This window comes from Scyliorhinus torazame, chromosome 11 (assembly GCF_047496885.1).
Source record: "Scyliorhinus torazame isolate Kashiwa2021f chromosome 11, sScyTor2.1, whole genome shotgun sequence".
Classification (NCBI taxonomy): Eukaryota; Metazoa; Chordata; class Chondrichthyes; order Carcharhiniformes; family Scyliorhinidae; genus Scyliorhinus; species Scyliorhinus torazame.
Window position 1 is genome coordinate 51,161,445 of NC_092717.1, and position 15,222 is coordinate 51,176,666.

At 48.2% G+C, this 15,222-nt stretch overlaps 1 protein-coding gene across 9 annotated transcripts in view; it reads left to right on the top strand.

The window, feature by feature from the left end:
* Positions 1-15,222, top strand: part of sugct (succinyl-CoA:glutarate-CoA transferase) — an 842,325-nt gene that overhangs the window by 432,587 nt on the left and 394,516 nt on the right. For 6 of the 9 annotated variants that reach the window (XM_072467239.1, XM_072467238.1, XM_072467241.1 and 3 more), the window contains one exon: positions 12,550-13,091. The exons of the other annotated variants lie outside the window; for them this stretch is intronic. In XM_072467239.1, the coding sequence (XP_072323340.1) occupies positions 12,550-12,966 (417 nt within the window). In that variant the 3' untranslated portion in view covers positions 12,967-13,091. Of the gene's footprint in view, positions 1-12,549; positions 13,092-15,222 lie in introns of those variants that run through there. 9 annotated transcript variants of the gene reach the window in all.

Sequence of the window (15,222 nt, forward strand, 5' to 3'; positions counted from 1 at the left end):
ACATATTGCGAAAGCCCTGAAACGAAAACATCACAAGATTCATGAGTCAAAACAGCATGAGCATTGAAAGCTAAGACTGCCTTGGAAATGGTAAACAATTCCTTTGCAACAATGGTAAAAACATCCTGAATTAATCAAGATAAAAATCAGAATTTAATGTTAAAGAGGCTATGCCATTTTGATGTTTGTACATGTGATGAACAGTAGACATGATAGAAATGGTTAGAAGCATGTCATGATATTCAGGCACACACGTACACACACACACAATGATATACAGACAAGCAGGTAATGGACACAGAGAACAGGACATGGCCAATAGGACACTCAGGGGTGGGATCTGACTATAAAAGACACAAGGCACTGACACTCCGCCTCTTTCCACTGATGAACATCTAGAGAGTCAGTCAATGGTGTTGTTACAGTCTCACACCTCCACCACGTGGCTAAGAGCTAGTCTGGTTCAAGTCAGACAGAGTAACCACACTTAAGTTAGCAGAGAGTCGAACTCACAGAGAACTGTGCTAACTGTGCTATTAGTTCAATAAACCTGATTGAACTAACTTCAAGGTCTGGAGTATATTTCTGACCTAAGCTGCATCCAGTTTTTATAGAAAAATGTAGGAGCAATAGGGTGGTCGTGATGGGAGATTTTAACTTCCCCAACATTGAATAGGACTCATGTAGTGTTGGAGGCGTAGATGGAGCAGAATTTGTAAGGAGCATCCAGGAGAGTTTTTTTATAGCAGTATGTAAATAATCCAACTCGGGAAGGGGCCATACTGGACTTGGTATTGGTGAATGATCCCGCCTAGGTGGTTGAAGTTTCAGTCGGTGATTACTTTGGGAATAGCGATCACAATTCCGTAAGTTTTAGAATACTCATGGACAAAGACGAGAGTGGTCCTAAAGGAAGAGTGCTAAATTGGGGAAAGGCCAAGTATAACAAAATTCGGCAGGAGCTAGGGAATGTGGATTGGGAGCAGCTGTTTAAGGGTAAATCCACATTTGAAATGTGGAAGTCTTTTAAGGAAAGGTTGATTAGAGTGCAGGACAGACATGTCCCTGTGAAAAGGAAGAATAGAAATGGCAAGATTAGGGAACTATGGATGACGGGTGGAATTGTGAGACTAGCTAAGATGAAAAAGGAAGCATACATAAGATCTGGGCGACTTAAAACTGCTGAAGCTTTGGAGGAATATCGGGAAAGTAGGACAAATCTCAAACGCGCAATAAAGATTGCTAAAAGGGGTCATGAAATATCTTTGGCTAACAGGGTTAAGGAAAATCCCAAAGCGTTTTATTTGTATAGAAGGAGCAAGAGAAAGGATTGGCCCACTCAAAGACAAAAGAGGGAATTTATGAGTGGAGTCAGAGGAAATGGGTGAGATTCTTAATGAATACTTTGCATCGGTATTCACCAAGGAGGGGGACATGACTGATGTTGAGGCTAGGGATGGATGTTTAAATACTCTATCAAGTCAAGTCAGCATAAGGAAGGGGGAGGTTTTGGGTATTCTAAAAGGCATTACGGTGGACAAGTCCCCAGGTCCAGATGGGATCTATCCCAGGTTACTGAGGGAAGCGAGGGACGAAATAGCTGGGGCCTTAACAGATATCTTTGCAGCATCCTTGAGCATGGGTGAGGTCCCGGAGGACTGGAGAATTGCTAATGTCCCTTTGTTTAAGAAGGGTAGCATGGATAATCCAGGGAATTATAGACCTGTGAGCTTGACATCAGTGGTAGGCAAACTGTTGGAGAAGATACTGAGGAATAGGATCTATTCACATTTGGAATAAAATAGACTTATCAGTGATAGGCAGCATGGTTTTGTGCAGGGAAGGTCATGTCTTACAAACCTAATAGAATTCTTTGAGGAAGTGACAAAGTTAATTAATGAGGGAAGGGCTGTAGATGTCATATACATGGACTTCAGTAAGGCGCTTGATAAAGTTTCCCATTGCAGGTTGATGGAAAAAGTGAAGTTGTATGGGGTTCAGGGTGTACTAGCTATATGGATAAAGAACTGGCTGGGCAACAGGAGACAGAGAGTAGTGGTGGAAGTGAGTGTCTCAAAATGGAGAAAGGTGACTAGTGGTGTTCCACAGGGATCAGTGCTCGGATCACTGTTGTTTGTAATATACATAAATGATCTGGACGAAGGTGTATCATAGATTATCATAGAATTTACAGTGCAGAAGGAGACCATTCGGCCCATCGAGTCTGCACCGGCTCCTGGAAAGAGTACCCTACCCAAGGTCAACACCGCCACCATAACCCAGCAACCCCACCCAACACTAAGGGCAATTTTGGACACTAAGTGCAATTTATCATGGCCAATCCACCTAACCTGCACATCTTTGGACTGTGGGAGGAAACCGGAGCACCCGGAGGAAACCCACGCACACACGGGGAGGATGTGCAGACTCCGCACAGACAGTGACCCAAGCCGGAATCGAACCTGGGACACTGGAGCTGTGAAACAATATACGCCACATCAACTGCTTTACCCTCATCCACCTGTTTGGTCACCTTCTCAAAGAACTCAATAAGCTTGGTGAGGCACGACCTACCCTTCACAAAACCGTATTGACTATCTCTAATCAAATTATTCCTTTCCAGATGATTATACATCCTATCTCTTATAAACCTTTCCAAGATTTTGCCCACAACAGAAATAAGGCTCACTGGTCTATAGTTACCAGGGTTGTCTCTACTCCCCTTCTTGAACAAGGGGACAACATTTTCTATCCTCCAGTCTTATGGCACTATTCCTGTAGACAAAGATGACTTGAAGATCAAAGCCAAAGGCTCAGCAATCTCCTCCCTAGCTTCCCAGAGAATCCTAGGATAAATCCCATCCGGCCCAGGGGACCTATCTATTTTCACTTTCCAGAATTGCTAACACCTCCTCCTTATGAACCTCAAGCCCTTCTAGTCTAGTAGCCTGTATCTCAGTATTCTCCTCAACAACATTGTCCTTTCCCTGTGTGAATACTGACGAAAAATATTCATTTAGCACCTCTCCTATCTCCTCGGACTTCACGCACAACTGCCCTTGATTGGCCCTACTCTTACCCTAGTCATTCTTTTATTCCTGACATATCTATAGAAAGCTTTAGGGTTATCCTTGATTCTACCTGCCAAAGTTTTCTCATGTCCCCTCCTGGCTCTTCTTGGCTCTCTCTTTAGGTCCTTCGTAGCTAACTTGTAACTCTAGGATAGGTGTGCGAGGTGCGCGGGAAGCCAAGCAAATCATGTCCACATGTTTTGGGCATGCCCGAAGCTTAGAGGGTTTTAGCAGGGTTTTGCTAAGGCAATGTCCACGGTGCTAAAAACACGGGTGGTGCAGGGTAAGGAGGTAGCGATCTTTGGAGTGTCGGAATATCTGGGAGTTCAGGGGGCGAAAGAGGCCGACGTCTTGGCCTTTGCCTCCCTGGTAGCCCGGAGACAGATCTTATTAATGTGGAGGGACTCGAAGCCTGCGAGTGTAGAGACCTGGGTTAGTGACATGGCTGGGTTTCTCAGTCTGGAGAAAATAAAGTTTGCCTTAAGGGGTCTACGCTAGGGTTCTCTCGGAGGTGGCAGCCGTTCGTCGACTTTCTCGGGGAAAATTAAAAATGTCAGCAGATGCAGTATTCCAAGGGGGGTAGGGGAGGGCGGATTGTTGTTGTATGGTTGAGGTGTGTGAAGATTGGGCTGGGGGGGGGGGGGAATGTTTATTTTACCATGTTGATGTCATTGTTTTTGTTACTCTTATAACATTTTCAAATACCATAATAAAATATTTAAAAAAGAAAAAAAAAAAATCACTGATGGTGAAGAATGTGCGGAGCTCTTGGGGAAGCTTCCTTGAAGATTCTGGTCAGTTCCTCATGATGATGCTGTGCAATGCCAGAATTCTTTTAAAAAAAAAAAAAAAAAATTTAGAGTACCCAATTATTTTCTTTCCAATTAAAGGGGCAATTTAGCGTGGCCAATCCACCTAACCTACACATCTTTGGGTTGTGGGAATGAGACCCACACAGACACGGGGAGAATGTGGGCAATGCCAGAATCCTTGAGTTCAATGAGAGGACAGTACCTCTATTGCCAAAACATTTATGTCTTCCTCACAATCTGCTTGATTTATGGTGGGTAAGAGTGCTCTGGAGAGGACATCTGCCAAGTACAGCTCCTTGACATATTTGTAACTATGCTGAGATTGTACCATTGCAACTTTACCATCATGCGTTGCAGCCATCCAGACGTATTGTGTAGGTGGTGTGATTAGCAAGTTTGCAGATGATACTAAGATTGGTGGAGTTGCAGATAGCGAGGAGGACTGTCAATGCAGCAAAATATAGATAGATTGGAGAGTTGGGCAGAGAAATGGCAGATGGAGTTCAATCCAGGCAAATGCGAGGTGATGCATTTTGACATTTTGAAAGATCTAATACGATCAAAGGAAGAGTCCTGGGGAAAACTGATGTACAGAGAGATCTGGGAGTTCAGGTCCATTGTACCGTGAAGGTGGCAACACAGGTCGATAGTCAAGAAGGCATACAGCATGCTTGACTTCATTGGACGGGGTATTGAGTACAAGAGTCGGCAGGTCATGTTACAGTTGTATAGGACTTTGGTTAGGCCACATTTGGAATACTGCGTGCAGTTCTGGTCGCCACATTACCAGAAGGATGTGGATACTTTAGAGAGGATGCAGAGGAGGTCCACCAGGATGTCGCCTGGTATGGAGGGTGGTAGCAATGAAGAAAGGTTGAGTAGATTAGGATTGTTTTCGTTGGAAAGACGGAGGTTGAGGGGGGGACCTGATTGAGGTCTACAAAATTATGAGAGGTATGGACAGAGTGGATAGCAACAAGCTTTTTCCAAGAGTGGGGGTGTCAATTACAAGGGGTCACAATTTCAAGGTGAGAGGGGGATAGTTTAAGGGAGATGTGCGTGGAAAGCTTTTGACGCAGAGGGTGGTGGGTGCCTGGAACGCTTTGCCAGCGGATGTGGTAGAGGCGGGCACGATAACATCATGTAAGATGCATCTAGACAGATATATGAATGGGTGGGAAACAGAGGGAAGTAGATCCTTGGAAAATAGAAGACAGGTTTAGATAAAGGATCTGGATCGGTGCAGGCTGGGAGGGCCGAAGGGCCTGTTCCTGTGCTGTAATTTTCTTTGTTCAGTTGCAGCCAATGTTAGACCTGTGTATCTAACACAACATGATACCAGGAGACTACTAATTTAAGGTGGCTTACCTCAGTCCGTTCCAAGACGACTAGCAAATGTATCCCGGCAACACGGAGAAGATTCAGGCTTCTCACCAGCTCAGGACCTCCGGCAATGTCAGTGCCAACTGGCGGATATTCAAGCAAAAGTTTCTGCTGTACATCGAAGCCTCAGACCTCAAGGGTACGTCTGACGCAAGAAAGATCGCGCTTCTCCTCTCAACAGCGGGTGATCAAGTCATCAAACTCTTCAACTCGTTTAACTTCATCGAAGGCCAGGACAAGACAGTTTCAGACCATCCTGGACAAGTTCGATAGTCACTGTGAAGTGGACACCAATGAAATCTTTGAGCGCTACATATTCAAACAACGTCTTCAAGGTAAAGATGAATCTTTCAATGCCTTCTTAACTAGCCTCCGCCTGCTAGCGCTGTCCTGCAACTTTGGTGATATTGCTGACTCCATGATCAGAGACCAAATCATGTTTGGAGTTCACTCTGATCCTCTGAGAGAGCAGCTTTTAAAAATCAAGCATATGACCCTGCCAGTCGGGATTGAAACATGTACAGTGCATGAGCACGCAAAAAATCGGTATTCCCAATACAAATTAGCTGAAAATGAGAAACTTGCCTCCCACAAGGCAGTGAGTGTGCATGCCATCTCCCGGTTGCAGTGCCTCAGCATTGAAGACAGAGGCCATCTCACGCGCTTTTCCCAGAGCCCAACGCATGCGCGATGCGAACGGGATGACGAAGCAGCCGACACCCACACTGTGCAGGTGCAGACGTCTGCCGACCACACTGTGCATGCGCGACAACGTACACCGCGTCACAACGCCGACGTCATGACGTGCCCGAACTGTGGCAATGCCCACTTAAAGGGGCACTGCCCTGCAAGAGGCAGGCGATGTTTAAACTGCGGGAAGCCTGGACACTATGCAGCCTTGTGCAGGTCTGCACCACCAGTCAGAGGCCAGCACTCCCAATTCCGACGACGGCGCATCCAGAATGTGCAACGACGATTACAGGATTCTGATCCTGGCAGTACAACGGATCCAGAGGACGAGTGCCTGGAGTCCGCCTACCGAGTGGGCATCATTACCACATGAACATGCCACACCTAACTCATCTTGCATTCAGTCCACCCTCGCTGTGGATTCGGAGGACGAATGGCGTGCCGTGATGCAGGTCAACCGCTGCTCCATCCAGTTCAAGATGGACACAGGTGCTTCTGCCAACCTCCTCTCACAGGCAGACTTCAAACGCATCAAGAAGCCCCCCATGGTCCTCCCAGCAGCCCGCCAGCTCCTGGACTATAACGGTAATGCCATCACGGCACTGGGGTCCTGCCATCTACTCGTCTCCAACCGGAGTACCCATGCACGGCTAAGGTTCAAAATTGTCAAGCCGGACAGGGCATCCCAACTGGGCGTGCATGCCTGCAAAAAGCTAAACCTGGTGCTGCGGGTTTATTCGACAGCATCCTCCAACGTGGATCTTCAAGCTGGCATTGACAACATCCTCGCTCAGTATCCAGATGTGTTTGACGGGATGGGCACTTTGCCATATCGGTACAAGATCCTACTGTGACCTGATGCCAAGCCAGTGGTCCATGCACCATGCCGGTTCCCGGCTCTGCTGAAGGAGCACCTGAAGGAACAGCTCAAGGAGCTGCAGCAGCACGGGATTATTTCCAGGGTAACCGAACCGACTGACTGGGTCAGCTCGATGGTGGTGGTTAAAAAACCCTCTGGAGACCTGCGCATCTGCATTGATTCCAAGGATCTCAACCAGAACACTATCCTATCCCGAAGCGGGGGGAACTCACCAGTGAGATGGCACATGCACGGTTTTTCACGAAGTTAGATGCGACACATGGATTCTGGCAAATCCAGCTGGATGAGTCCAGCAGAAGGCTCTGCACCTTCAACACACCGTTTGGCAGGTACTGCTATAACCCTATGCCGTTCGGCATCGTCTCGGCATTGGAGATATTTCATCGCATCATGGAGCAGATGATGGAGGACATCGAAAGGGTTCGCGTGTACGTGGATGACATCATCATATGGTCCACGACCCCTGAGGAGCATTTTTCCCGTCTCCAGCAGATATTCCGCCGTGTCCACGCCAATGACCTGAAGCTGAACAGGGCTAAAAGTTGCTTTGGCATGCCGACACTCAGGTTCCTAGGAGACCAGATCTCTCAGCAGGGCGTGTGCCCCGACACAGACAAGGTCAAGGCCATCGCAGCCATGAAGGTCCCGGAAGACAAGAAGGTGGTATTGTGCTTCCTGGGCATGGTCAATATTCTGGGCAAGTTCATCCCAAACATGGCCTCACACACGCCACGGCCCTACGAAACCTAGTGAAGAAGTCCACTGCCTTCGAGTGGAAGGCGGTCCATCAGGCAGAGTGGTTGGAGCTGAAAGCCAAGCTCACCACTGCACCCGTATTGGCATTTTTCGACCCAGACAGGTAAACAAAAATCTCGTCAGATGCGAGCCAGGATGGCATCGATGCGGTCCTGCTGCAACACGATGACACTTCATCCTGGGAACGGTTGCCTACACATCGAGGGCAATGACGCCCACCGAACAAAGGTATGCACAGATCGAGAAGGAATGCCTGGGCTTTCTCACTGGCATTCTCAAGTTTGACGCCTATGTCTACGGCCTGCCGACATTCACAGTCGAGACGGATCACAGGCCCCTGGTCCACATTATCCACAAGGACCTTGATGACATGACACCTCGGTTGCAGCTCATCCTCCTCAAACTCAGAAGGTACGATTTTGACCTGGTCTACACGCATGGCAACGAGCTCATCATTGCCGATACACTGTCCCGCTCCATCATCGTGCCTAGTGAACCACTGAACGTCATCCGGCAAATTGAGTCACAGGTTGAGTCACAGGTGCAGCTGTGTGCAAGCACCCTCCCGGCATCTGATGAGAAGGTGATTCGTATCCGTGAGGAGACAGCCAAAGACCCCCTCTTGTAGCGTGTTATGCAACACATAGCCAAATGGCGAACAGCAAAGGCTGAAGGGAAATTCAGTCAACACAGGCAGAAACCAGCAGGTGCAAGTTTGCTGTGTATTTAACTCTGCAAAGGCCCAGACAGCATCGATACTAACAACTATCTACATACTAATAAGCAATCCCCGGGAACAATAGCAACATTTGCGACAGACAAAACTAAGCCACACTCCCCGGCGCCAGCAGGAGCCAACACAAAAGAGGTTAACGGATACTGTAGCCATGTAAAATGGCTGCGTTCCGATTAATCTGGCCAAAACCCAGTTTAAAACGGCTAACCCAAAAGACTGCTGGGAAAAGCAGCCAAAAAGACACAAGCAGGCAGCTGCAGACAGGTTTGCAGCTTCAGTTCGGGGAACGTAGCCCAGATCGATACTCAGGGCTATCAACAGCCCATCAACCCAGGTATCCGCAGTTTCATTCAGGACTGTTTACACCTAATCTACTCAGACATCCACAGCTAAATCGGCTATCCCCGGGAACAATTGCAACATATTAGCAATTGAATACCGGGCCTGACCTGTCGGCGCCTGCAGTGGCCGAAACAAAGACAGGTGAGCGACCACTCCCCGATCGAGGAATCGCCTCACCATTGGACACATCGACCCCAGAGATTGGGGACAGAATCCAATCACTTGGGACTCAGGGTCAAGGGCCGCCCCGGGAGGCGGGAAGCCCCTGGGCCCTATAAAAGTGAAGGTCCAAGTTCAGATCGCTCTCTCTCTCCTCTTCGCCTGCTCGAGACCTTCGCAAGACCAGCCACCGTGTATCGTAAGTTTGAATCCAACGATCGCTATCCGGTAGAGACACCTAGCCACCGACCTGTAGCAGTCTTTTGAATCCCGCGGGCCAGATTTGATTGGACAAGCCATTCGTTTCCCTGACCTGGTGAGCTCTTCCTAAGTTAAGTATTGGCCAGTAGTGATAGGTTTATTATATAAATAGTAGTATTAGGGTATTAATATTGCTTGTTGTATATAATAAATGACCGTTGTTTTAATCCTTACTAAGCGGTGTGCTGTGTTATTAATCATAACCTGAACTTGAACCACGTGGCGGTATCATAAAGATACCTGGCGACTCATGAGCAAAGGTGACCTAAACAGAGCAAATAGACTAAAGCTAGAAAGAGCAACATAATTGGCGACTCCGCCGGGACCGACTTAGAAGTGGGAAACCACTCCGGGAGAACCCCAACATTTTGAATTAGAATCCAATCGGAAACAAAAAAAAAACCCCACAAGTGTTCAAGCGGTTCTGGTTAATAACTCACAATTCGGAAGTGTGTATATGCATGCGTAACTAACAGGGTTATAAGGCAAAACTGATAGACTTTTTGTTGCGTCAAAACTATCGGCAGTTGGTATTTCGGAAATTAGCGCAAGCCGTACCCGCATCTACCACACCACCTTGGCCCAATGTTCCAAATTCGAACGTACCGAGCAGATAAGAGAGAGCCATGCAGGCAATGCAAGCGATGCAGCGCCTCATGAACCCCGAAGATTTTGCTGTCGCACCAGTCAGCAGCGTAGGAGCGGGACAGTGTCCCGTTTGGGAGGTGGAAATCTGCACATTTCTGCAGTGCAAAGGATGGCCTGTGTGGAAGGATTTCTGCAATAACGACGACTCAGGTCCTGGAAGAAGAGGGCATACTTGGTGGGAGAACCTGAGTGAGATTCACAGAAAGAGTTTAGCAAAAGCGCGCAAGCCGATGGCAATTGTGTCCTGTCTGGCACAATTGCGAGGCACAGAGGAGGTCGTCAGGATGCTCCGCAAGGAAATAGGAGGCATACATCGGATAAGTAAAACCGATATATGTGAAATTGAGAAAGAGAACCAGGAATTGAAAGGGAAATTAGCAGCAAAGGACCAAGAGGTGGCTGACGCCAAACGGGGTCACCAATCTTGTCTGGCGCACTTGAGTAGTTTCCAGTCACAATATGAGAAGGCTTATCAGGACCTGCAGCGTGCAGTCCTGGTAAAGAAAGAAACAGAAAACCAGTTAGAGAAGCTCCAGAAACAATGCAGTGATCTCAAGGCAGCCTTGAGAGCGCTCCACGCCACAACAACGGAACAAAGGCAGAATACTTTAGACCATGCAAAGTGCCGAAAGCAGGTTGCAGACTTGAAAGCACTGCTTTCTGTCCAAAAGGGATTTCAAGAAACCTTTGGGGAAAGTTTAGAACAGGAAGACGGCCCTGATTGGGAAGAATTGCAGGAGACAGCGCAGAGATATGTTCAGGGAGCATGTGCGCAGGAAAAACCCCAAAGGAGGAAAGCACCCCCACCCCCCACACAATAGATAATACAGGCTCCCATGAACCCTGTAACAACCCACCGCACCGCCACAGCAGACGCGGCGGACGTCTTATATTCCACCCCCCTCACAGTGACCCAATTACGGGACGCGTGTGCCAAAATCACACCGTTCCTCCCCGCTTCAGACCCACACCATTTCTTTGCCACCGTCAAACACCAGGCGACCATGTACGGCCTGGATGAGAAAGAGCAGGTAAAGCTCACGGTCCTCAGCTTAGACCCATCGGTCGCAGCAGCCCTTCCCGACCCACAGAATGTAGGGGGAGGCACCCTTGCAGAAATGCATACCACGATCCTGGATGCGATCGGGTACAACCCGGGCGACCCCGTAGACGGTCTGAATAAATGCAGACAGAAAAAGTCTGAACACCACACAGCATTCGCAGGACGCTTGTGGATTCATTTTGAAGCCGTTTTCGGCAACGTAGATTGTGTCCATTTGTCCGCAGACAATATGGCCAAGTGGGCCCGCACCCTTATCTCCCATGCCATGGAAGCAGGACAGAATGCCTGTAGCAATTATGACCCCTCGGAGGAGGCTCATAATGAGAAGTGGGTGGTCAAGAGATTGTCCCGCGTTTGGGAACAAGCGGCTCACGGTAAATCAGCCACTAGAACCCCCGAGGAAAACCAAGCCGCCGCAGACATGCATCCAGTTAAAACGCACCAGAACCCCGCATGGGTAATCGAAGGAAGGAACAGCCCCCCACAGAAACCACCGGAATGTTACAATTGCGGACAATTAGGACATTACGCACGAGAGTGTCAAGCCCCCCTGAAACACCAACGGGATAAGCCCACAAATGCCCCCCGAACCAGCAAAGACACCAACAGCCCCGACCCCCCACCCAGGGAACCACACCCAAGGGAACAATGCACCAGAGAGCCTGCTCCACCTTATGTGCCCCAGGGGTCATGTTACAACTGTGAGCAGCCAGGACATTTCGCCCGAGATTGCAGGAGACCCCCACCAGCTAGACTAGCCCCCAGATATGAAAGAGAACACCACCCACAGCAGCTACAAGGTCCCAGCTACCCCATGCAAACTGGGAGCGCTTACCCACCACTTCTCATGGCAGCGTTACCTCAGCAAGGCCACTTCATTTTTGTTTCACTCCTCCTTCCTCTCTTCTTCGGTCACGCTGCACTCCCTCCATATGCTAGTTACACCCCAGCCCAAATGTGATTTACGATGTCCCGTATTCTGATGGAACCTGCAGAATGTTTTATGTTGTCTGTCTGTTTGTTAAATGTTGTTCGTCCTACAGGAGAATTTTCTCACCGCCCCACACCCATTCACCTGAACTTTTTAACTTTTCCCGCTGACACCCACCGTGGCCACGCGCCCATTCTGCCGAAACCTCTGAGGTCTTGCCTCAGACACCCACCAGCGCCACACGCCCATTCGGCCGATACCTCTGAGGACTTGCCTCAGAGGCCCACCAGACCAGACGCCCGATTGTAGCTACTCTTCTGATTGGATGGTAGAATCAGAACAGTAACCCCACCATGATGACTACATTTTTGTCCGTTCTTTGGTCGCTCAGGCAGTGGAGAAACGGCGTGAGACCCGCCCTGCCTGGGGACCCCCCCCCGTTGGTCAAAAACGCTCGGGTAGGGAAGATACCGTATTGGTAGCCGTCCTACGCGGGGACTCCACCCAAATCGTACCCGTCGCGGCCCACACGCACCTCATTCGGACTTTACTTTCAAAAACCGTTTTATTTTATTTAGGCAACCTTTGGGTTGCTGCCACATGCTATTTACATCCTAGAGCATTTGGATGGTAAAGTTAGCACTGGTCCACCATTGGGAAGTGTACCGTGTCCAAACATTTGTTTTGAAAAAAAAATGGGGGGAGAGTCACATGCTGTGACCAATTATAAGGGTTTAATTGGCCCCAAGAAGGACAGACACACTAACACACCAGATATTAAACCGAAGTATTTACACACACTACGCTTGTTTTACAGAACTCCAGAAGCTCCAAGTCCGGAGAAAACCAGCAACAACAGAAAAAGGAAAGAAAGAAGACAGCCATGAGGACTCCTTTCTTCGTGCTCAACATATTTATTATCGACTTTTGGTTGCGCGGGAACGCGGACCCCATTACTCCAAACCCCCCTGCCGTTAACGTTTCACTGCCCCGTAGTACCGAGGGCCCAGTCACCAACCACGCTGCATTATCCTGGTGTGCCAAGTTCATAACTTGGTACTCCCTGTCATACATCATTGAGGGACTGTTGGCATTGGCTATACTCAGTTGTGCAGTACAGACCATGAGCCTCCACAAGTGGAAAAGGAGAGCGTACCGCGCTCGAACCCTGGTCTATTGGATCCAATCCCCGATATTCGGCTACAACCAGACCCCAGACTCCCGCGACAAATGAATAATAAAACATGCACTGGCGGTTTTTTTTTTCCCCTGTAAATAAAAAAAGAGAATGTATGGAAATGTATGATCCTGAGCTTGACTGCCAAGCCAGGAAAGAATATATTAAATGTTGTAATTGTTATTGTATGGAGCGATAAGACTGTCAGTTTGAAGAATTGTTTAGGTAAAATTAGAGGTTCCCAGTTTATTTTTTTCCAGACACATGCCCCTGCCTGACATAGTGCTCTCAAGAATTGTTTAGGTAAATTTTTGTGCATAGCTAGGGTCAGAGTAGTGGCCATGTGGGAGGTGCCCCCCAGTTGGGAAACAAAGAGGACAAAATTTATGTGATCCTTCACGCTTCGCGTTAGGATCACAAGGCGGGAATGTAGCCATGTAAAATGGCTGCGTTCCGATTAATCTGGCCAAAACCCAGTTTAAAACGGCTAACCCCTCAAGACTGCTGGGAAAAGCAGCCAAAAAGACACAAGCAGGCAGCTGCAGACAGGTTTGCAGCTTCAGCTCGGGGAACGTAGCCCAGATCGATACTCAGGGCTATCAACAGCCCATCAACCCAGGTATCCGCAGTTTCATTCAGGACTGTTTACACCGAATCTACTCAGACATCCACAGCTAAATCGGCTATCCCCGGGAACAATTGCAACATATTAGCAATTGAATACCGGGCCAGACCTGTCGGCGTCTGCAGTGGCCGAAACAAAGACAGGTGAGCGACCACCCCTCCGATCGAGGAATCGCCTCACCATTGGACACATCGACCCCAGAGATTGGGGACAGAATCCAATCACTTGGGACTCAGGGTCAAGGGCTGCCCCGGGAGGCGGGAAGCCCCTGGGCCCTATAAAAGTGAAGGTCCAAGTTCAGATCGCTCTCTCTCTCCTCTTCGCCTGCTCGAGACCTTCGCAAGACCAGCCACCGTGTATCGTAAGTTTGAATCCAACGATTGCTATCCGGTAGACACCTAGCCACTGACCTGTAGTAGCCTTTTGAATCCCGCGGGCCAGATTTGATTGGACAAGCCATTCGTTTCCCTGATGGAGGCTGGTCAGCTCCAGCTGTCGTTCGACAGGCTTCCCCCCGCTCGTATGTTGTGCGTCTGGCTGATGGTTCTGTTGTGCGACGAAACAGACAGGCACTGCGCAAAGTTGCCTGCCAGCAACCACATTCTTCTCTGTTTCCTTCTGTTGTTTTGCCACCTCCTGATACCTCGACTCACGAGGCCACCAGTCAGGCTTCAATCCCGCCCATCAAGGCGCTGTCGTCCCCACCACCACTTCTCCGGCGGTCGACCAGGTTCAGACGAAAGCCATGGAGACTGGACTTATGACCATTTGTTCTGTTTGCTATGTTCTGTGTTCTCGCATTAGACAGCTGTTTTCACATGCACATATGTTCACATCTACTGTATGTATATATGTTAATATTGGCCTATTCTTGTAAATATGCTGAAATATGGCATCCAAACATTAAAAAAGGGGAGATGTCATGATATGCAGGCACACACACACATAATGATATACAGACAAGCAGCTAATGAATAGGGCATGACCAATAAGCAGACAGGGCACTCAGGGGTGGGATCTGACTATAAAAGACACAAGGCACTCACACTCTGCCTCTTTCCACTGATGAACATCTAGAGAATCAGTCAAGGGTGTTGTTACAATCTCACACCTCCACCACGTGGCTAAGAGCTAGTCTGGTTCAGTCAGACAGAGTAACCACACTTAAGTTAGCAGAGAGTCGAACTCACAGAGAACTATGCTATTAGTTCAATAAATCTAATTGAACTAACTTCAAGGTCTGGAGTATCTCTCTGATCTAAGCTGCATCCAGTTGCAGCCAGTGTTAGACCAGTGTACCTAACACGACAAAGCAGACCTTTTGTCCAATGTGCAATAATGTATAAAGGCGTTTAAAAATTCACTAACTATATTTTCCAAAGTAGGTGAAGTTTGCATCCAAATGATTCGAAACTGGCTTTGCATTGTTACAAATGGAAATTTGCTAATTTCACCCAGTTTCCCACAATCATCTCATTAACACTGACCGAGATAAAGATTTGGATGAATCTAAGGAGTGTACCAGTGGTAGGATCAGAAAGCTGCATGTAAATGAAATGTTAAATGCATTATGGTAATTAAAGTGGAATGTCAGAATAGGCGACACAAATGCTGAATGGCTCAGAAGGCATTTTAACCCAGTAATCATTTGTGGCTCAGTGGTAACTTCATTGCCTTTGAATCAGAAT